The sequence below is a fragment of the Exophiala mesophila genome, assembly GCF_000836275.1.
Source record: "Exophiala mesophila strain CBS 40295 unplaced genomic scaffold supercont1.1, whole genome shotgun sequence".
Classification (NCBI taxonomy): Eukaryota; Fungi; Ascomycota; class Eurotiomycetes; order Chaetothyriales; family Herpotrichiellaceae; genus Exophiala; species Exophiala mesophila.
The window spans coordinates 3,841,515-3,861,773 of NW_015622504.1; the positions used below are offsets into that span (position 1 = coordinate 3,841,515).

The 20,259-nt window shown below is 52.2% G+C and overlaps 6 protein-coding genes across 7 annotated transcripts; 4 read left to right on the forward strand and 2 right to left on the reverse strand.

The window, feature by feature from the left end:
• The first annotated feature begins 250 nt into the window (after positions 1-250).
• Positions 251-4,669, forward strand: PV10_01229 (uncharacterized protein). The gene is made up of 6 exons (XM_016365403.1): positions 251-787; positions 854-2,965; positions 3,019-3,193; positions 3,250-3,637; positions 3,693-3,769; positions 3,825-4,669. Exons 1-6 carry the CDS (start codon positions 751-753, stop codon positions 3,997-3,999), a joined length of 2,964 nt encoding a protein of 987 aa, XP_016229052.1. The 5' UTR covers positions 251-750; the 3' UTR covers positions 4,000-4,669.
• PV10_01230 (uncharacterized protein) lies at positions 3,565-5,688 on the reverse strand. The gene is made up of 2 exons (XM_016365404.1): positions 4,606-5,688; positions 3,565-4,545 (listed from the first exon to the last, which is right to left on the reverse strand). The coding sequence occupies exons 1-2, from the start codon at positions 5,550-5,552 to the stop codon at positions 4,503-4,505; spliced, it is 990 nt and encodes a 329-aa protein (XP_016229053.1). The 5' UTR covers positions 5,553-5,688; the 3' UTR covers positions 3,565-4,502.
• A 1,752-nt stretch (positions 5,689-7,440) lies between these two features.
• Positions 7,441-9,585, forward strand: PV10_01231 (uncharacterized protein). Its single transcript, XM_016365405.1, has 4 exons — positions 7,441-7,845; positions 7,916-8,454; positions 8,506-9,122; positions 9,173-9,585. The coding sequence occupies exons 1-4, from the start codon at positions 7,635-7,637 to the stop codon at positions 9,342-9,344; spliced, it is 1,539 nt and encodes a 512-aa protein (XP_016229054.1). The 5' UTR covers positions 7,441-7,634; the 3' UTR covers positions 9,345-9,585.
• A 144-nt stretch (positions 9,586-9,729) lies between these two features.
• On the forward strand, positions 9,730-11,527 carry PV10_01232 (uncharacterized protein). Its single transcript, XM_016365406.1, has 2 exons — positions 9,730-9,871; positions 9,927-11,527. The coding sequence occupies exons 1-2, from the start codon at positions 9,782-9,784 to the stop codon at positions 11,397-11,399; spliced, it is 1,563 nt and encodes a 520-aa protein (XP_016229055.1). The 5' UTR covers positions 9,730-9,781; the 3' UTR covers positions 11,400-11,527.
• Positions 11,528-11,604: 77 nt separating this feature from the next.
• Positions 11,605-15,524, reverse strand: PV10_01233 (uncharacterized protein). Its single transcript, XM_016365407.1, has one exon. The coding sequence runs from the start codon at positions 14,212-14,214 to the stop codon at positions 11,728-11,730; it is 2,487 nt and encodes an 828-aa protein (XP_016229056.1). The 5' UTR covers positions 14,215-15,524; the 3' UTR covers positions 11,605-11,727.
• A 919-nt stretch (positions 15,525-16,443) lies between these two features.
• PV10_01234 lies at positions 16,444-19,618 on the forward strand (the record flags this gene model as incomplete). Of its 2 annotated transcripts, XM_016365408.1 has the most annotated exons (4): positions 16,444-16,880; positions 16,937-17,265; positions 17,342-17,673; positions 17,722-19,618. In XM_016365408.1, the coding sequence occupies exons 3-4, from the start codon at positions 17,422-17,424 to the stop codon at positions 19,378-19,380; spliced, it is 1,911 nt and encodes a 636-aa protein (XP_016229057.1). In that variant the 5' UTR covers positions 16,444-16,880; positions 16,937-17,265; positions 17,342-17,421. The 2 variants fall into 2 exon arrangements, with proteins under 2 accessions (XP_016229057.1, XP_016229058.1); XM_016365409.1 differs by lacking the exon at positions 16,444-16,880 and having other exon boundaries at positions 16,903-17,265; positions 17,722-19,380.
• Between the last annotated feature and the right edge of the window lie 641 nt (positions 19,619-20,259).

Here is a 20,259-nt window from a genome sequence, read left to right on the forward strand (position 1 = left end):
AGGAGGTGATGCCATGCAGGTTGTAGCACGTGTTTGGCGGTTGCTCTTTCCGTCTCACTTGCATCATCTGGGTTCCTGCCCTGAACAATAATAATAATATCGACGCTGCCCTGGATTCGGAAAGTGCGAGTGACGCGTCTCTGTTGGGCGGCAGTTGCCACCCCTGCAGCCACACCTCCTCCGATACTACGGAATTTAAATGCCCGAGACGCCCTTCTGCCCAAGAAAACCTCTCCCTCGTCACCCGATCTCGCCCCCCCGATTGCTGTCTTTGATTAATCAAGGTTTGGCCAAGGTATCCCGTTGATAGCCTGTGAGTTGTGGGCTCTAAATTGCCGCCGTTCGTTGCTGGTATTCAATAGAATTGTATTCAAAAGTGGAACATCAAAAGGCCCAACCCAGTGGACAGGTAAGTGATGGAAACAAATCGGAGAATCCGTTTCCATCTTCTTAGGCTAAAGCGAGGCCTGCGATTCCTTCAATCCAAGGTTGGCCCATTATCAAATTGTTAGTCACCCTTTGCCCAAAAGCCATCCACTTGCTCGCTACTTCGCTACAAACTTATTGTCGAAGCGAGCTTACTGCATTGCATGGTTCTTGTAGAGACCACGACAGGACATGATAACTTAGCGACTGCCACCCTCACACTTCCTTGGGACAGCTCCTTTGCACAGGGATCTTTCGTTACTAGGTGCCAATACATCAAGCGACATATTCTAGACTTTACTTTCTTTCGGAAGAGGCGTTCCAATGTCGGCATCTTTAGTGGTTGGAGTTGACGTCGGAGGTATGAAAGCGATCAGTCTACGTGTTGGTCACGCACTGTAACTTGCAATCTAACAGCTCGACCCAGGTACCAACACAGACTCAGTCTTGCTGGATGTCTCCAAGAAGGGCAGTGATGCTGTCCTGGCTTCGCACAAGGCTGCCACTACCTCCAACGTGACCCTTGGTGTCCAGGAAACTCTGGCTGTGCTGCTCAATAAATCAACGGTCGAGAGGGCTGATATTTCCGCTTTGGCCATTGGAACCACCCACTTCATCAATGCAATCATCGAGCGAGACTCATCCCGAGTTGAGAAAGTCGCTGTCCTCCGCCTCGCCTCGTACAACTTTTCCTCTGGCACTCCACCATTTGCCGACTGGCCGGCCTCTTTGAAGCGCATTGTCCATGGCTATTCGGCATTCATTCCAGGAGGTTGTAACATCGATGGTCAGCTCATCGCCGACATTGACGAAGCCGCGGTGCGCGAACAGGCCGCCATTATCCAGGCCCGGGGCATCCGGAATGTGGTCATCGTTGGTATAGGTTCTCCCTCCGACACACGTTACAACCAAGAGGAGCGTGTGAGGGAGATAATGCAGCCCTTACTGCCACAAGACGTCAACTTTGTCATTTCCAAAGACGTCGCGGGAAATGGCTTGTTGGCTCGCGAGAACGCCTCCATCCTCAATGCCTCCATCCTGAACTTCGCGCGCAGGGCCATTTGCTCTTTCATGGCTGCCATGAAGCACGTTGGTCTCCAGTGCCCGCTGTACCTGACATCGAACGCAGGCCACCTCCTTACCTCTACCGACGCCATGCAATTCCCCATCCGAATTTTCTCTTCTGGCGCAACAAATTCAATACGCGGTGCCGCATTCCTGGTAGGCTCAGAAATCGGCAACACGGGCTGTGTTGTGGTAGACATCGGCGGAACCACCACGGACGTCGGCTATCTGCTAAAGAATGGCTACCCACGCCTTTCAAAAAGCTTTACAGATCTTGCCGGGGTCAAGGTCAATCTTGAAATGCCCTTTGTCGAAAGTATCGGACTCGGAGGTGGTTCAATTCTCCACACTACGCCTAACACTGAAGACGTTGTGGTTGGCCCTGACAGCGTCGGACATGACCTCTTGACCAAGGCATTGGCCTTTGGTGGAGATGTGCCCACTGCGACTGATGTCGTTGTCGCCGCAGGGGGAACGGTTCTAGGAACCCACAAAGTGGGCCTATCCCCGAAACTCATCTCCAAAGCCCAGGCTAGAATGAAGAAACTGCTCGAGACTTGCATTGATCGGTCGAAGAACTCGCCTGATCCTTGCACCGTCATTCTCGTGGGTGGTGGGTCCATCCTCTGCCCCCCTTCATTGATGGGAGTCAGCAAGATCATTCTTCCTGAACACGCAGGGGTTGCCAACGCCATCGGAGCGGCCATGGCAAAGATCTCGGGCTCTGCCGAGCTCATCGTCAAAGGTGTAGAAGCACAAAAGGGCATTGCAGAAGCCAAGGCTCAAGCCATCAACAATGCAGTCGCCAAAGGTGGTGATCCAAGCTCGATAATCGTTCTAGACCAGGAAGTCGTCGGCGTGCCGTACACTGAGGATCAGACGCGCATCAAAGTCGAAGTGGCTCTGCCAGCGGACCATGAGAGAGCCCGCAAAGAGATGCAGCTTCTCTCGGATAATAGCGACGCAGATACCGTCAAGGAGCTCTTCCAGGAAACCAAGGTGCACGAGATATCAGTCAATGGGGACGATGCGGAGAGCGAACGGATAGACTTCGACAGCTATCGGCCTCATGTGACGCCCGAAGGTGTTTGGATGCTTTCAGAGATAGACCTCCGATTTTTATCGCTTGGTTGCTACATTCTCGGCACAGGCGGCGGTGGATCTCCATACACGACCTATCTCACCCTCCGACAGTATCTGGAGGAAGGTCATACGCTTAGCATCGTCAGTGTGGACGACTTACGTGACGATGACTGCCTGCCAACCGCTGGAGCTATAGGCACCCCTGCAGTCAGCATCGAAAAACCCGGAGGAGACGGGATGATGCACGCTTTGCAACTCATGTCGACAAAGCTCAACGCCAAGTTCACACACTTGCTTGCCTTTGAGATTGGCGGCGGGAATGGCCTCTCGCCACTGGTCTGTGGAAGCTCCAAGCACTTTAACCTGCCAACTGTGGATGGAGATCTCATGGGTGATGTCCACCTCTTATCCGGCTGATCCTGACCCATGCTGACTTTTTCTCAGGACGCGCTTATCCGGCGTTCGAGATGGTTTCTACATATGTGCACGCAGACAACATCAACACGTTGTTGCCTGTGACATTGTGCAGTGGGACTGGACACGATGTCTTCATCCCCGCGGACGCGACCGATGAGTCGGCTCCTGGGATCGAAATCCGCAATGTGTGCGTTGCTATGGGGTAAGTTTCGAGGCTCCTACGCTCGCGCTGCAAATTTTTGCTGACGTCCCACCTAGCATGGCGTGTGGTGCGGCTGGAGTGCCTTTGAGCGGCCGAGAAATGAAGGATTTCGGCATCCCAAATACGCACTCTTTGGCGTGGAGACTCGGCCGCGTGGTTGCTCAAGCACAGCAGTCAAATATGCTATCAACGCTCCCTGAGAAGCTAATTGCCGAATGTGGCGGACCAGGATCTGCTCGCCGCCTATTCACGGGTAAGATTCGAGGCGTTGAAAGTGGTCTCACGACAACAGCGCACAGCGTGGGAAAGGTCACCATAGAAGCTCTAAGTGAAGAGGAAGTGGAAAATGAAGCAGATCGACAAGGTGACTGGAAAGAGATTGTGATACCTTTCATGAATGAAAATCTCGCCGTGATTGGAAAAGATACAAATGGACAAGAGACGGTAAGACACAACCTTGACGATTTGGATTGGATCACGCTGACTCATGGGCACACAGATCTTGGCCACTATCCCCGACCTGATATCCTTGCTGGATGTGTCGACAGGTGAGAACATCGGAGTACAGGAATATAGGTAAGGACATGTGTTTCGGAATGAGTTGATGTGCTCAGCTCACATGGATGTCTAGATACGGACTCAAAGTTACCGTGATGCTGTTCGCTCCTCATCCAGTCTGGACGTCGTCGGAGCGAGGCATAAGGATTGGTGGCCCGGAAGGGGCGCATCTACCGTACAAGTACAATCCGACCTTGACATACTCCAAGCCTCGCAGCGTCATCGAGGAGTTCCGACCCCGGTCGTAAAGTGATCGGCAACCGACGCGAGCTGCTGGCTCGACCTTTGGACTCTGTATGTCCGATAGAGCTCGATGAATGAGAGTGCATCCCTTCACGACGATGTTACAGAGCCCAGAAGCAGGGATCGTAGCTGGGGCAAGGCTTTGGCAAGTGATTAATCTCCGTGGAGTCTTGCTCGATCAAAACGAACTCGACTTTTGTCGGAAGACATGCAGGCGGCAGGGGGTGGATCTTGCACGTCTTGGCCCTTTGAGCACCTTCACATAGTGCCTATTCGTTTCAGATGGATGGAGTCGACATCTGTGGACGATATGCGAGAGAACGGCGGTCGTTGTTGTAGAGAATCCAGTGGATACTAACAAGGTCCATCCACTGTGGAGAGATATGAGAATCCAGGGAATGATTACGAGATCCCACGCGTGAACTTTTCCCAGTGCTTCGTTTTCATCCGATGCCACAATTGGTCAATGAAAGGGGACTGGGACCCCCGCGGGAGAATCACTGAACCTTCAAGCCGTCGCGGCCTCAGGCTTTTGGCCATATACAACGAAACTAGGAGGACGATTAGTTTGAAAAGGACTCAGGCTGATGCAGCTGGGGAGTGGGACTCACATAGGCCAGTAGGCATGAATTTTGGGATTCTGAATGTCAGCGCGGGCACCAGCCAGGAGAAGCTCAAATTCCTCGGTACTCATGCCCAAGACGCGGGTACAGAGCCGAGCAGAGAAACCATGGAGACCGTCGAGGGTGTTGAACATGTTCCACTGACCAAGCCTTTTGAGGGCCTTGTCCTTGGGCCATTTATTTTGGGGCCACTTGTACTTGATCTCCCGAACGTTGACAAAGCCTTGTTTTTCGATGAAGTCTCTGTAATGGGAGGCCCAGGCCCCATCTCGACCGAGCATTTGGAGGGCCTTGACGAGATTGTCGTTCAATTGTTCGTAGGCAGTGCCAGCCATGGTACCGTCATCTGACGTGACGGGAAAAGCAAAGTCCTGCAGCTCGACCCAACCTCCCGGTTTGAGGGCATCGTAAGCCTGCTTCAAGAGCTGAACGGGGTCGGCCAACGACCCCGCGAGCATCCTTCCGTGTACCAGGTCGAATTTCTGGCTAAAGGACCACGGCTGATCAAAGTCGTCGACTTCGAATTTACAGTTTGGGGGAAGGTAAGTCGGCTGGATGGGGCTCAGATCGGTACCGAGCACGGTGGACTCGGGGAACTCGTCGGCGAAGTCAATGGCCCAGATGCCAGTGCCGGTGCCGATGTCGAGGACGTTCAAGGCCGTCTGCTTCATGGGGAATGCAACGAGCTTTCGGTTCATGGTCTGGAGGAAGATTTCATGCTGCATGTCGAGCCGTTCCTGCTCCCGCTCATCTTCGGGCATGAAATACAAGCCATCCTTGTATTTGTGGTAGCCGCGTCCATTCTCGGAGACGCTCTGGAATAAGCTCGACCTGATGCTTTGGGTGTCTGATTCGGATAGATCGTCTCCCAGTGTCGAGTCACCGTCGCTGGTTAATTCTGCTTCAATGTGGCCAGAGACCTCTTCAGACGCCATCGCGGACAGGTATCGATGGTCTGCCGCGAGGGGACAGGAAAGTGGTGCAAAAGGCGCGAGACCACGTAGACCGTTATCCAAGTTGTCGATTGAGATTTTTTGGGGTTGTCACGCCTTTAGCGGTGCGAACCGGTCCGAAGTGGGACGAATCAATATAAAGTTAATGTCGTTGATGGCTTGGAGAGGGGTTTGGGGGATGATGTTATTGGACAACATGGAGGAAAGGGCCGACAAGGATTGAAGCAGAATGGCTGTCACTAGCACCTACATGCTTCGGAAGTCAGTCATGAAGAGTCCGCTGGTGGGATGTTGAGCAGACTACCTTGTTCAACAAATCGGACTCTGTGACGAAGAAGATCAAACGACTTGGCTGCGTGGAATGTTTTCAAGCTGGGGCCACTAAGGCCTGCCACGAGTTTGTTGACGCATTAGTCGATCAGCTAGTCCTGCAAGGTGGTTGGTGGAAGGGAATCAATCGGTGGCATACGCGGAAGATCTACGTCCGCACACATGAGTTGTCCAATGTGGATGGGTGTTGTGATAGATGTTGAAGAGCTGGTGACGTTGATTTTGCAGAGTAGAATAGTAAATCGTAAATCGTAAATTGTAAAGCTCGGACCACCGAGGAGCCGGATCATCGCTCCTGCTTGTTTTGTGGAAGATTGCGTGTTCTCTTCTACTCAAACTGACGCGAGTGGCAGGTGCGTGTTGTGAAGCCATAGGCGCACCTTCCCCTTCCTCTATTTGCGCTTGGCAGGAGACTACTAGAGATTTCCCACTGGAGGGAACTCTCTTCTCTCTTCTCTCTCTCTCTCTCTCTCTCTCGATCATTATGGATGTGTTGCACGCATCGCAGGACGCCTCCAAAAGTGGGCAATTACGACTCTCAATATCCAAGTAATTTAAAAACGAGAGGGGGTCTGGCGCGTGACAAAAGTGATGTAGACATGAGCTACGAGGCAGGAGGCCTTTCCTTCATATCACTCGCATGCGCAAGAGGATCAAATGACTTTACTTGAGCATAAAAGGACACAATCTTATGTCAACGAGTAGACATTTAGGTACTCGCCAGGCTACCTACTTTACCATTACAAGAATACCTACCTAGGTATATTACATGTTTAGCACACTACTAGTAAAGGTCGGTAAGAAATCCTTGGTCGATAGAGTCTGAATCTAGGTGCTGGAGGCAGTCCGTAACGGCCCTTGTCAGATCAAGCATTGATAACAAGCCCGTGCAAGCCGTTAGTGGTACGGGAGGATACGGAGGAGAAAGACAAAGTTGCGTTGGCGCCGTTGATGGTGGGATGATGTCGAGTTCTCGAACAAGATCGTTGCAGTTGTAAAGGCGTGCCTATGCGCTACTTGGAACAGACAAGTGGGCATGAAGTGGGCATGGTGGACCAGAGGGTCGAGGCGCCAAGGTGGCTTCGATGGGGGCGGGGGCCGCGCCGAGACCAAAGCCCGGAAGCAAGAGAGGCAGACCCTACTAAGTACCTGACTTATGGAGTAAAAGTAGTAAGGGCTTCGACCCCTCAGAGTTGAGTTGTGCTAGTACTACTCCGTAGTAATAATACCTGCCCATTGATTCATTCAATTCAACTCGCTTCCAGTACAGGCAGTCACTACGGAGTACTGATTTTCGGAGCGAGCACCTTTCTGGGGCAACCCCGCTAAGAAGACACTGCAAGTGCTACAGTAGCACCTTCCATAGGCACCCACTGGCATCCACTATGCCTCTAATCTCTGCGGGCCGCACCTGCATCTCGCACATCATCCATGTTCATACTTTCTTCTCCCTGCAGCCTTTATCTCATCCGTCTCGCCAACTTCGCTGCCACGTCAAATATCGAGTCTTGTCATGTCCATTTGTGGACATGGCTGCACGGGCTCTAACGAATCACGCCTATCTCAATGGCACTTGCGTTCTTCCCCCGCGAGCCCTAGTCTTTGACACGTTCTGGCATCGAAGATATTCTAGAGCTTCCTTCGTCCCCATTTCCCAGTTCGAGAGCTCTTCCATGTCGAAACATCTTGCTATCATTCTTTGCCCTTGTTGAGGTCCATTAGAACCATCCAACCATGTCTTACCTCTACTCCAGCCTCGTCACCGCAGGCGTCGCTGGTGTTGCCTACCTCGTCGGTCTGGTCATTTATCGATTGTTCTTCCATCCTCTGGCCAAGTTCCCTGGTCCAAAATATGCGGCAATAAGTAGGTGGCATGAGTACTATTATGACGTCCATCTACAAGGTCAATTCCTCTTCTATATCAAAACCCTACATGACAAATACGGTGAGTCACCTGTCAGTGACAACAACGTGCGACATGCGCCCACCCTAACACTGTCTCGGGCATTTGTCAGGTCCGATTGTACGAATAACCCCTGACGAATTACACATCTTGGACTCGGATTACTGGGAAACCGCTTTCACCAAAGCAGGCAGGGTCGACAAGTATGACTGGCTGTCAGCACGTTTTGGCAACGAAAATTCGGTCTTGAGCACTGCTCCCGCCGAACTTCATCGCGTGCGCCGAGAAGCCCTGAATCCTTTTTTTTCCAGAAAAAGAATCATCGACCTGCAGGCTATTATCCGTTCGAAATTGAACCTCTTGATCGCCAAAGTTGGCGAGGCCAGCAAGGCCAACACCCCATTGACCATCAGTCGAGGCTATATGGCCTTTGCCGAGGATGTCATTATGCAATACTGTTTTGCCCATGACTACAATGCCCTTAACACCCCCGAATGGAAGCCCATCCTCCACGATCCATTCCAAGCCGTGAGTATCAGTGGCAATATGTCCCTGCAATTCCCTTTGCTCCCCAAGGTCTTGAACCAGCTCCCCCAGAATTGGCTGGTCAAGCTCGAGCCCTTGTACGCCCTTGTCTTTCGAATGCAGAGGGTAAGTCCGCTCCGTGTTGGGCCTCTCGCTGGCTGTTGACCGGGAATATAGGATTTTGCCAAACAAATCGTCAATCTGAAGGGCGGCAAGATTGATGCCCTCGCCGCCGAGTCCGGTCATACCACTGTCTTCTCTGAGATCCTCCACGGAGACCTCCCGCAAGAGCAGAAATCCGACATCCGGCTACAGGACGAAGCCCAATTGCTCATAGGCGCTGGATTGGCCACAACTGGCTGGACATTGAGTGTCGGCACCTTCCACTTGTTAAACAACCCACCTGTACTGGCACGTTTGACTAAAGAGCTCAAGGAGGCCCTTCCAAACGCCTCCTTGGCTGATGCGAGCACGCCTTTGGAATGGACTGAACTAGAAAAACTCCCCTACCTATCCGCCTGTATCAAGGAGGCTGTCCGGCTGTCGTATTCCACCACTTCACGAAATGCCCGTCTCTACTCCAAGCCTATGCAATACCGCGAATGGACCATCCCCCCAAAGACCCCGGTCTCCATGTCTATTTACTTCCTCAACCACGACGAAGAGATATACCCCAACTCGACTTCGTTTGTCCCAGAGAGATGGCTGGGAAACCCCAAGACCAAGAATGGATCCAGCCTGGATCGGTACTTTCTCGGCTTTGGCAAAGGGACCAGGTCCTGCTTAGGAATCAAGTGAGTTTCTCCTCATAACTCTGTCTGGTTCGTCATCTAATAGTCTTCAGCCTCGCATACGCCGAATTGTATCTCACATTCGCTGCCATGTTCCGTTACTTTGAGTTTGATCTTTACCAAACCGACCAGAGCGACGTGGACTTGGCACATGACTTCTTCCTTCCTTTCCCCAGACTCGATTCTCAAGGCGTTCGTGTGACAGCTAGACCCACAAAGGCTTGATCAATTAATCGAAAATAACGCACTGGCGTCCCAAGAGATGAAGATTGTATTGGGAACCCTCGAGGGAGACCTTCACATATGTGGAGAGCAGTCTCACCTCATCGCACATAAGGCAGGCAGGGAGGGCTTGGTCTTCTCAACCTTTTCGTAAATATCAATATCCTATAGCTAAATTGGGATTGGGAGTGATGCGCGTACAATTAAGATCTGACGTCTGGTGAGCGATGTGAATCTGTTGAAGATCAAAGACGAGGCTGCGAAGGCTGTGAAAGGCTGAGCTAGGCCTATTCAGGCAATTCATCAAGGTCTGCTACGGTGGCGCAGAAACTCGCGGTTCCCCATCCTCTCGTTTTTTGGTAGACAATCGCATCCCAAAATCCTCTTGACGAAATCAAAACATCTAGTCTGACCCTTTCCAACCGCCTGTGCATGACAAGATGCTTATAGAAGACCAGAGATTCCTCCACGAGGACCTGGAACGCCTTGAGCAAGCCATCACAGAGCGAGTGTCTGAAGATCCCAGAAATGTACGTTGAGTGTCACAAATCAAGCCTATCCTATCGAACTTCTAACATTGCCTAGATCAAAGACCGGTTAAATAGAGACCACCAGATCAATGGCTTCCTTACGCGAATACAAGATCAATCCAAAAGACTGCTAGACATTTACAAAGATGCAGAGGGACTGCGATCCAAAGAAGTGCAGAGTTTAACAACTGGCGATCCATTCGAAGAATTTTACAAACAGTTTGAGGATGTCAAAGATTTTCACCGCAGATATCCCAATGAACCCGTCGAAAACCTGGAGCGCGCATATAAGCGCCGTCGCGCCGAAGAAGGCGAGCCCATTGTTTCCGAGATTGACAACATGTTCACCGGCGAAGAGTCCAACGGCCGATTCCTTGACATGACCACCTTACACGAAGACTACCTCAACCTCCCAGGGGTCAAGCGCCTGTCGTACCTCCAGTATCTTGATAATTTTGACGCCTTCGAGCCCCCACGTCTTCCGATCAAGCGTCAGAACAAAGTCACAGACACCTACCTCAAATACGTGGCCGACCTCGCCAGCTACCTAGAAGGTTTCGTCCGGCGCACGAAACCCCTCGATGATCTCCCCAAACTGTTCCTCCGCCTCGATCGAGATTTCGAAACTGCGTGGGAAAACGGCACAGTGCCTGGATGGGCAAAATTACAATCAAAGGATGTTGCGACAGATGGACCACAGACAGAAGGCACAGGATCAGGAACATGGTGTCCAGACTGCGAAAAGGAATTCAACAACCCCAATGTTTACAAAGCTCATCTCACGGGCAAGAAACATATTCGCAACGCCGAAGCCAAAAAGTCACAAGCCAACGGCGCGGCCGACGACGCCACCAAGCCATCAGGTCCATCCTCATCTCTCTCCGGAACCGCCCTGAAAGAACGAGTAATCGCATCGCACGAGTTTCGAATCCGGGCACTCGCAGATCTACTCTCCAACGAACGATCCAACACACGCGTCAACGTCGAACGCAAACAAGGCATGACAGAACGAGAGCGACAAGCCGAACTCGACGCCCTCTTCGCCGAAGACGACGCCGCCATGATAGCATCCGACCGACGGGGCGACCCACGACACGGCGAAGACTCCGGCTCCGACTCGGACTCGGACGAAAAAGTCTACAACCCCTTGAAACTCCCTCTCGCATGGGACGGCAAACCCATTCCCTACTGGCTGTACAAACTGCACGGTCTCGGCGTGGAATTCTCATGCGAGATCTGCGGTAATTTCGTGTACATGGGTCGACGCGCATTCGACAAGCACTTTAGTGAAGGTCGACATGTGTATGGACTCAAGTGTCTTGGTATTACGGGTTCCGGGGCTGGTGGATTGAGTTTGTTTCGTGAGATTACGTCGATTCAGGATGCGTTGACCTTGTGGGAAAAGATCAAAAAGGAGAAACGGGATAAGGAATCGAAAGAGGATGGTGTGGTTCAGATGGAAGACGGGGAGGGAAATGTCATGCCAGAGCGGATTTATCTCGATTTGCAGAAACAGGGCATCTTGTAAGAGTAGGTAGGTACTGGGGGTCACTTGACAGCGTGTGACTACTTAGCCCTGGTGGGCGAGCGCTTGTTGCATATAATACAATATGTAATACTTGCAATGATGCAGTTGGTCATTGTACCAGATTACTCGCCATGGGTTCTTAATTGATCCTTTTGCAGGTCTACGTTGAGACATGTTCCTGTAAAAATTCCATGATAGTGACAAGTGAAGAACGGAAACAAATAGGTATTCATTACTTGTTATCAACAAAACCCCCTTCCAGATATTGTGACGGCGTACAGAGATCAAACCACGCTATGCTTTGCTCTACTATCAACAATGTTCAAACTCATTCACTTACACCCTCACCACTCGTCCTCGGCGTCACACGCATGCCCATAATCAAAGCATCGCCATTTGAAGGACGAGGTAACACCGGCACAGCGGCCGATAATCGAGGAAATCCACCAAATACATCACCACTATCACGAGGAGCCAACCTCTCCATCTCCCTTTGCTTTTCCATCTCCTGCTCCTTTTCCTCTTCTCGATCCACTTGAACAGCGTTCTTGACCTTTTCTAACAGATCCCAGCCTTTAGCTGCGGTTTGGATCGCCCGCTCGACAATTTGGTCGAATAGTTCTTCGTTGTCTTTATAGAAGCCGCATAGGATTAATTTGCATAGTGATTCGGTCGCAGTTGAACGGACTTCATCTGGGAAGCTCGTGGACAGGGCTTTGATGAATGGGGCTAGGAGTTGGGTGGTGGTGGTGGTGGTTGTGGTTGTGGCGGAGTTTGAATCTGATGGCTCTGAATTATGAGTGCTGGTGTTGGCATCGGCGGACTCGTCGGATCCTGTGCCACTGGGTGACGATGATGAGGCGGCGGGGCCTTTGGCGAGGAGAATGTCGCAGAGAATGCGCAGGGCCATGACTTGGAGTTGTTCGTGGCCTTTTTTCAATAGATGGGTGAAGAGTCGTGTGTTCTCTTCGGCCAATTTGGGCTCCAAGAGACAACAGAGACCAAGACACTGGACGCCCCTTTCGCGGATCAAGACTTCGTGAGATCGCACCGCGGGTATTACCAGGCTGTCGAGCATGGTGCGAAGATGAATGTTGGTTTGTAGATTGCCCGCCACGTTCTGCAGCATGCACTGTGCGATCCACAGACACTTCATGTTGATGACGATTTCCTTGATGACCTTGGCCTCCTGTTCCTCGGCCGAGAGGTTCTTGTTGCGTCTCTGAGACTTGTCGCCATCTTGTCGTGGGGTAGTGTCAGCTCCACCACCGCTGACTTCGCTGCGCGCAGAGACAAAACTGTCATCCTCGTCGGCCTGTGCCTCGTCCTCGATGTCAGATGTTGCAATGTTGTCGTGTACTTCGGCGATGGCTTCGAGGACCACGGATGTGAATTCCCGCTCTCCAGCTTCGTCCGGATTACACACCAGCCGGAGTGCCTCGACGGTCAGGCGTGTGCATTCCTCAGGAAGGTCGGCCATTGAGAGAGCGTGGCGCAAGAGGGCAAACATCTTGCGTCGACCGACCTCGTCAGTGTAATCAAGGGTCTGTGCAATGTGCAGCAACTGCTCCACGATAAATTCCTGTTCAGCCTGTTCGGCGATTTTATCGTCGGACTCGGCTTCTGTGGCAGCTTGCACCTTGATCAACAGGGTGTTGACGTGCTTTTGAAGATGAAAACCAAGACGGGTGACCTCGGGCATTTTCTCTTCGACCATTGCTTGGTACTTAGGGTCGGCCTGGCAATAGTCGTTGAAAGTGCGGGCCATGAATGCCGATTCAGGAGTGAGGTTGTCCCAAAACTCATCGTCAAAGAAGACAGCGTCGAGATAGTCAGGCCGGCCAGCCCAGAATTCTTTCATGGCTTCTTGCGCAACCCCATCCTCGTTACCGGTGTTCAACGTGTCGATGCGTTCGAGCAGTTCTAGCAACGCGGGGATACTTGGATCATAAAAGCCGACCTTCTTTTGACCGCCATCCTCCACTTCTGCCACTCTCGATCCCGCGCAGTCCTCGATCCAACGCTCCCTGAACAACCGTCCAGTGGCCTTGCGCACTTTTTCGTCTCGATCTCTCAATCCCCACCTCAACAGTTTCTCGCGCATCGACAGGGACAAGTGACGAAAGTCACCTAGAGATGGTAGCAGACGGGCATAAAGAGCTCTTCTGGTCGGTCCGTCACGATCTCGGGCGCGTTCCAACAGGTAGGGCAAAGTCTTGGGAGTTATGGGCAGATTGAGGAGTAGAGCTCTTCGGACGTCGGCGTTGGTATCGTTTTGAAGCACGTCAAGAAGCTTCTCCAGTAGGCCTGGAGCAACGTCCTCGTCTTCGAAATCCTCATCGTCATCGTCGTCTTCCTCCTCCTCCATTTCGTTCTCCACTAATCGACCGAGGGCCATGACGGCCTCGAGTCTTATGGCGGGGACCTTGTCTCTCAATCTTTTGATCAATTCATGGCGAATCACCTTATACAAGTCATCGTCGATAGTAGTGAGAACGCCGAGCGTCTGCGACACGATCTGTGTGGCCCGGTAGCGAACGGTCTTATCTTTGGTGCAGAGGAAGGGGAGGAGCGCAAGCAGTAGGGCAGCTGCAGTCTGGCTTGAATCTTCTGATGTTTCGAGATATGTTGTGAGGAATTTGATGACGCGACTGCCCGCAACTTCCGACTTGCTGACATCGAGTAATCGAAAGACACATTGTTTGATCTGTGATTCAAAGTTGGGTGATTGCTCGAGACGGCGCAGTCGTTTGGCGAGGGATTTATGGCCCACAAGTGAGCGTTGGGCATCGGCGAAGATCTCTCCCACCGACATTTTGAGGGATTGCTGCAAATGTGGTGAGAGGTGTCGATTTTGTCGCAGATGTAGTGAGGGATATCGATGTTGTACGGGTCTGGCCTGCGACGTCAATATGTAAACAAATAGTTGGACACGGGCGAATCATGAAGAGGGGATAAATAGCTGACTGACACAATATGGTGCGCACTAGCACACCACGTTTGGGCGGTCAAATGCTCGCTGCATGTCATTTGATCCGTTGCGAGACTTGGCGTTGACCACGTGATATGAACTCACAAAGTACCTCGTCATCCATGCCATCCATGCCAGACATACCAATCCATCCACACCTTTCGGAGCCCGGTGAACTTGAACAGTTGATCAGCTGCTAGCCACTGTTCCAAGCGCGGGGAACAAACGACAATCTGTTAGCGAATTTCGGGGCGAGTCAAGGTGGCGCCGCGCGATCTCAAGATCCATGGTTTCGTCAATTGTCTCTGCTCCAAACCTTGACAATCGTAAATTGATCGTCTTCTCCTGACTCCTGACTCTGGGAGGGGCTTGAAAATTCCAGACCGCCTCTTCTGCCCCGCAAACAAACCTGATTTTCTACCCTTAGCCACCGACTCGAAGGTTTTAGCTAGACATGCCAGACAAACACGGGCCTGCGTGGCTTGTCTGATCACCACGCTCGAGAGATATGGCGTCAGGGGCGTTCACATGTGTGAATTAGAGCCTGCGTGGTACAGAAATTCTCTCTCAGGCGAAAACTATGACGCCTCAATCATGGCGGGACGATTGATTCCGAAGCCCCGTCTGAATATCCTGGTCCGCCAGATCACTATGTATGGGACTCTCGGTCGGTCCATCCAAGCCAGGAAATCACGAATTGCTCGTCCTCGAGATACTTCGGAGACCTGAAAAGATGGTGGTCGGGCGAAGGTTACTGTGGTGTGCTTTGAGTAGGTCGTCGTTGGCATGATGAGTTGTCAGGACATCGACCAGGTTCTGGGAGGTGCTAGAAGATGGTGCGGCCCAAAGGTCGAACTGGTCATGATTTCCAACACGGAATCTCACGCGATTGAGGTCGCGATCGAGCGACAAATTACCACATTCAGACAGTCTAGGAAGTTGATGTTGAGACAAGGACATGTTGAAACTCATCGGAGAAAGTTCAATGGCGTTGAAGTGTGTGCGTGGCACGACATCCATCCTCGTTGGGCATGAACTTTAAAGAGGAGGATGACCTTGGACCATTTGTGGTAGCTACAGTCCTCGTATATCAAGTGGCCCGAGGGAAGAGACCAGGATCTACAGGGCTGAAGTCGAGGTTGTCTTGTGCGACGTGGAAAAGCAATGAGTCAGCATCTGGACAATGGGACTTCCAGGACGTCGTACAAGATATAGAATGATCACGTTTTGTCCATGGGCATGATGCACTGTTCTCCCCCAAAGTGGCCCGATGGACAGACACACTGCACGTCAAGTCATGTAGCACAGCCACGGGCAAAGGGTCCCGGTGGCATGCTTGACAGCCGTTGGCAAGATGGGTTTCACATGGGCACCCGTGGCATCACAAAGTTGATCAGCGACGACGACTCGTCACGATGGCCAAGGGTGAGACGACGGTCACCGGACTTTGCGTCAAAAGCATGTGTCTGTATGTGTGTGTGTTACATGCGTCACTGCAAGGACCAGCGGCTCCCCGGACATGGCGTTGGGCAGAGCTCGCATGAGAATCTATCCAACAGGAAGAAGGATTTCAAAGTGAGGCGAAGGAGGACCAATCATGGGGAGGTCCGACTCGCTTAAGTGCAAAAGAAGTTCCTGGAGCATGACGAGGGAGATAGTCAAAAGAGGCAAAAGACGTTTTGAGGACTGCCGGGGCCAATGAACAAAAGAGGGAATTGTGATAGCCTTTGACGGCCTACCAGGTTAAAAAGATGGATGGAATTGAGTGGTGGATGAAGTACAAAAGATGGTGTAGATGGTTTTTTGGCGAGCACCTTCGCTCCTTCTGGGCGTGGGAAACAGGGATCCACCTGCCCATCTTAACGGTCGCAACAGGGTTCCTGCCATGGGAAGGTGCGCGCCGAAACCTTATTTGCAATCTGATTGGCAACATGGAAGGCGCGGATTGTCCGGATCATCGTGTGGTAGGCAGGCGCGAACATGGTTGCCCTCTCGGCTCATGGTTCCCCTTGGCTTCTCAGTTGCCCCTCATTGTGCTCTCAGGTCACGCCCCCAAACTCTTACAACTCTCTGTGTCAAGTCATCTACCAGACTACCAACCCACTCTACCACACTTCCAAACACCCAGGCTACCCGTCACGCCCATATACTGTACTACGACAAACTCGTAGGGCCCGAGGCGCCCTCGGCCCCAGGGAGCCCTTGGGTCTTGCCCACGCCCGCCAAGTATTCTTTGTCCTTTCTGCCGTACGATCACCAGTCCACCAAGCCATCGACGTTGCTCGGAAGACCGGGGCATGACAGGTTTGAGATTTGGGCCGAGCGGTACAGGCTCAGTTTGGCCATCAGGCAAATGAGATGCAAGACTGCAACCATCTCGGGATGCCTACATCGGGGATGGCAGCACAAACCCTACAGTTTGTACTTTCTGCTCTCTGAACAGCCCGTGCCAGCTTCAAATTTACCCACCGACCCGGAACAAACATGCCAGGTGACGCCTTCGAAGCTCAGTAGGCCAGATGCCACCCTCTTTTCCTGACCAGGTCCCTAGCTGAATCGTGTTTAGGCTCACTCCATCATTTCTCGTTTTCCCAGCAGTGCCCGTTGCCTGCCCCACGATGTCCACGCTACCCTGAATGACTCTTTCGGCCTTGGGAATCGCCATCTTCGATCCCTCCACCGCAAAAGAAGATCCCCCTACCTTGTATAACAGCCTCCAGCCCGCTCCCACAAAGTCTTGGTCCTTCTTTCAACCATTCATTGCCTTTAAACGCCCTCCCTTTCAATTCACTTCATCTTACCTTACCTTCAACCTCGACCGTTTCCGCATCCTTTGATCGTCCATCTGTGCAACACCATTACTTCATCACCCCAGACCCTTTTCGACCATTTTGTGTAAGTGTGATACACTCAAGGAAGTGGTGGCTTGAGTGCAACTCGCCGACTCCATGGAGGCCGCTGACCAGCACAGACTTGATATTCAATTTGGCCCCCTCCCACCTGGGATTCATCTTTGTGTTTATAGTCGCTTGCTTCCATCTGTTGGTCAGCATGAACCACGGCAGTCAAGACCTAGCCTTAGCCATGCGTCCCTTTCGAGACCAATACGACAAGAACCATCACCACCTTACGCCCGCTGAACGAGAGAGAGGTTGGCGACGGTACGTAGCGTCCAGCGCAAGCTCAACCCACGTCGGTCCGGAAGCATCCCTCCAACTTTATGGATCCTCGGTTCCTCAGAAGCGTACCGCCTCGCATGCCTTGGACGAACCTGTCGGCCCCTGGTCCAAGCGTGCTGGAAATGTATGTCCATCCCTCGTTTATCCTTATATGGTTTGACAAAGCCCCAAGGCTCCCATGGCATCCTCGGCACCGTCTATTCCTCACCTTGAGCGGCACTTTTCGGCTCCCACTCCTGGTCGTCATCCCACGAATAGTCCTCAAGATCGGAGACCTCGACCTTCGGTTCCAGTACAGACATCCGCCACCTCGTTCCCTATGCCCATTCCGACTCAACATGGCCAGCGACAAGTTTGGCCCTCTCCTTTCGCGTGGCCTACACACTCGAGCCCCAACCTCCCCTACGTCCAAGAGACGACCAATATGTCGCCAGATGAGTACCTCGCCCGCCCGGTGGAGGATGACTTTGTGTTTCCCCTCCAGTCTACACTCGATACGCCTACCATCAGCGGTGAGTTAGGTAGCAATCAGTTGTCGCATCTCACTCCGTCATGCCATTCGGCATTAGAGGCGCTGGGAAGCTACCATTCCCCAGTGTCCGCGTCGTCCGATTCCAGTCTGACGGCATCCTCCATGGAGTCGTCAAACTTGATGAATCGCAGTAACACAAATGAACTATGCGAAGGCTTGGGAATGATCCGCGTTGACTCCAAGTCGCAGTCCGCGTCGGAAGCAACCTTCGTTTCGACCCTGTCTGACTCGTACTATGCCTCGCATAGCCTCGGGGTTCCACCGGATTTTCCTTGTTTTTCCTCCGTACCTGAATATGGGTACATGTCTTTTCCTATTGCGTGTGTGGATGAAGAGCTTTCGCCTTCGAGTTCTGAGATGAAGCCTACTACCTCGACGGGTAGTAGCTCTTCGTCTATTTCTATATTCAGTCAATCGTATTCACCTGTGGGAGTGTTTCCTGACGAAGGCGTGCCTCGTGTCACTAACGCAACGTCGCGACCCATCGCGCCTAAGACGCAAGAGCCGTCCGTGGTGTCGAGTGGGCGGCGACGACCACCACACATGGTCATGGTCAAAGGCGAGGACGGGACGGTCAAGCAAAAGGCCGAGATCCCTCGACAGACTCGACAGCAACCGGCACGCAAGGCCATCTTCTGTGAATTGTGCAACGATAACCCGGCAGGGTTCCATGGTGAGCATGAACTTCGGCGGCATTGTGATCGACACCACAAGACGCATCGCAAGGTGTGGATCTGCAAAGAGAAGAACGCCGGGAGCACGCTCCTAGCCAACTGCAAATCGTGCCGTAACAAGAAGGCGTATGGGGCCAACTACAACGCGGCAGCTCACCTTCGACGGGCACATTTCCATCCGTGCAAGAATCGACGGGGCGGCCGGGGCAAGAAGAGTGAAAACCGAGGTGGCAAGGGAGGAGGAAACCATCCTCCAATGAAAGTGCTGCAAGACTACATGTATCAGGCGATTGAGGTCACGATTAATGGCACACGGATCATTCAAGAGTCGCCCGGGTCTATGGCCGCCGACTCCGAAGTCGAGCTTGGACTGCTTGACGGGGCCGGTTTGGATTTTGACGACGAGTTCAATGCGCCATTGGAGGACTTTTCCTTCAATGACATGTCTCAACAATTCATACAAGCCTACGACATGACGACCGACGCCTCGTACCTTGTATGCACCGGGGTCACGAGTTCAGCCATGCCAGTAACAATGGCGGCGGGTATAGATAACGTCAACAGCATGACGTTGATGAATGATGGCGGGTCATTGGGGACTTTTTGGGGTCCCAGCATCTTTTGAGCCACGGTGGTGCGGTGGCGATGACTCGGGGATGAGATGGCTGCTTGAGCGGTTTTGGCTTGGACGTCCTGGATCAGTCAGGACAAGGTTTGATGAAATGGTTGTGCACGGCCTCCAGGTGCCGATTTCACCCAGCAAGACTCGACGACACCAGTGTATCTTAGATTTTTTGTCAACGTCTATCGGATATGGGGATCTATGGGGAAAAGCAAAAGTTGGAATGATTCCGGCAGTGATGAATACATGAACTTATTTCCAAAGTATATTATGGCTTGCAAGCTGAGCACTGTTTAATGGTCGTATGGTCTGTAAAAATCCACAAGTAGGAAATATGAAGGGTGCCCAGCGTGATAGGCTAGAGCTGAACCCCCGGTGGAGTGAGGAATGAGTGATGGATCTAGGATGGTGGCATACGATATGTAGAGTGGGAGTGGCTGAAGCTGGGACGAACCTATCATGGCCCGGGCCACGCGTCCACAATTGAACCTAGTTCGGCGGTGTTCTGTCGTGTCTGTTGGGTGAGAAACGATTTTAAAGACGTTTAGTTAAACCTTTATCGGTTGCCTAAGATTGCAACCATTTCGTGCCGTGATAAAATTGCCGGCGTTGCTGCTTCCATGTTTTGGAATTGGTGACTCAGCTAGCAAGGCGCGCAAATGGAACACATTAGCATGGTAGTGTGTGTCTCACCTCACCAAGAACGCCTTGCGCCCAACTAGGCAACTCGATGCTGAGCGAGCAAAGTTTTAGGGGAGCGACCCTTAAAGTGGTATTACCGCCACAGAATCCAGGTCTGAAGAAGTCTCTTGGGGTCAGCCGTTGGAGGGCTAAACGAAGGAGGTAGAGCTGAACAGGTACAAGTAGAGTCCCGTGACTCGA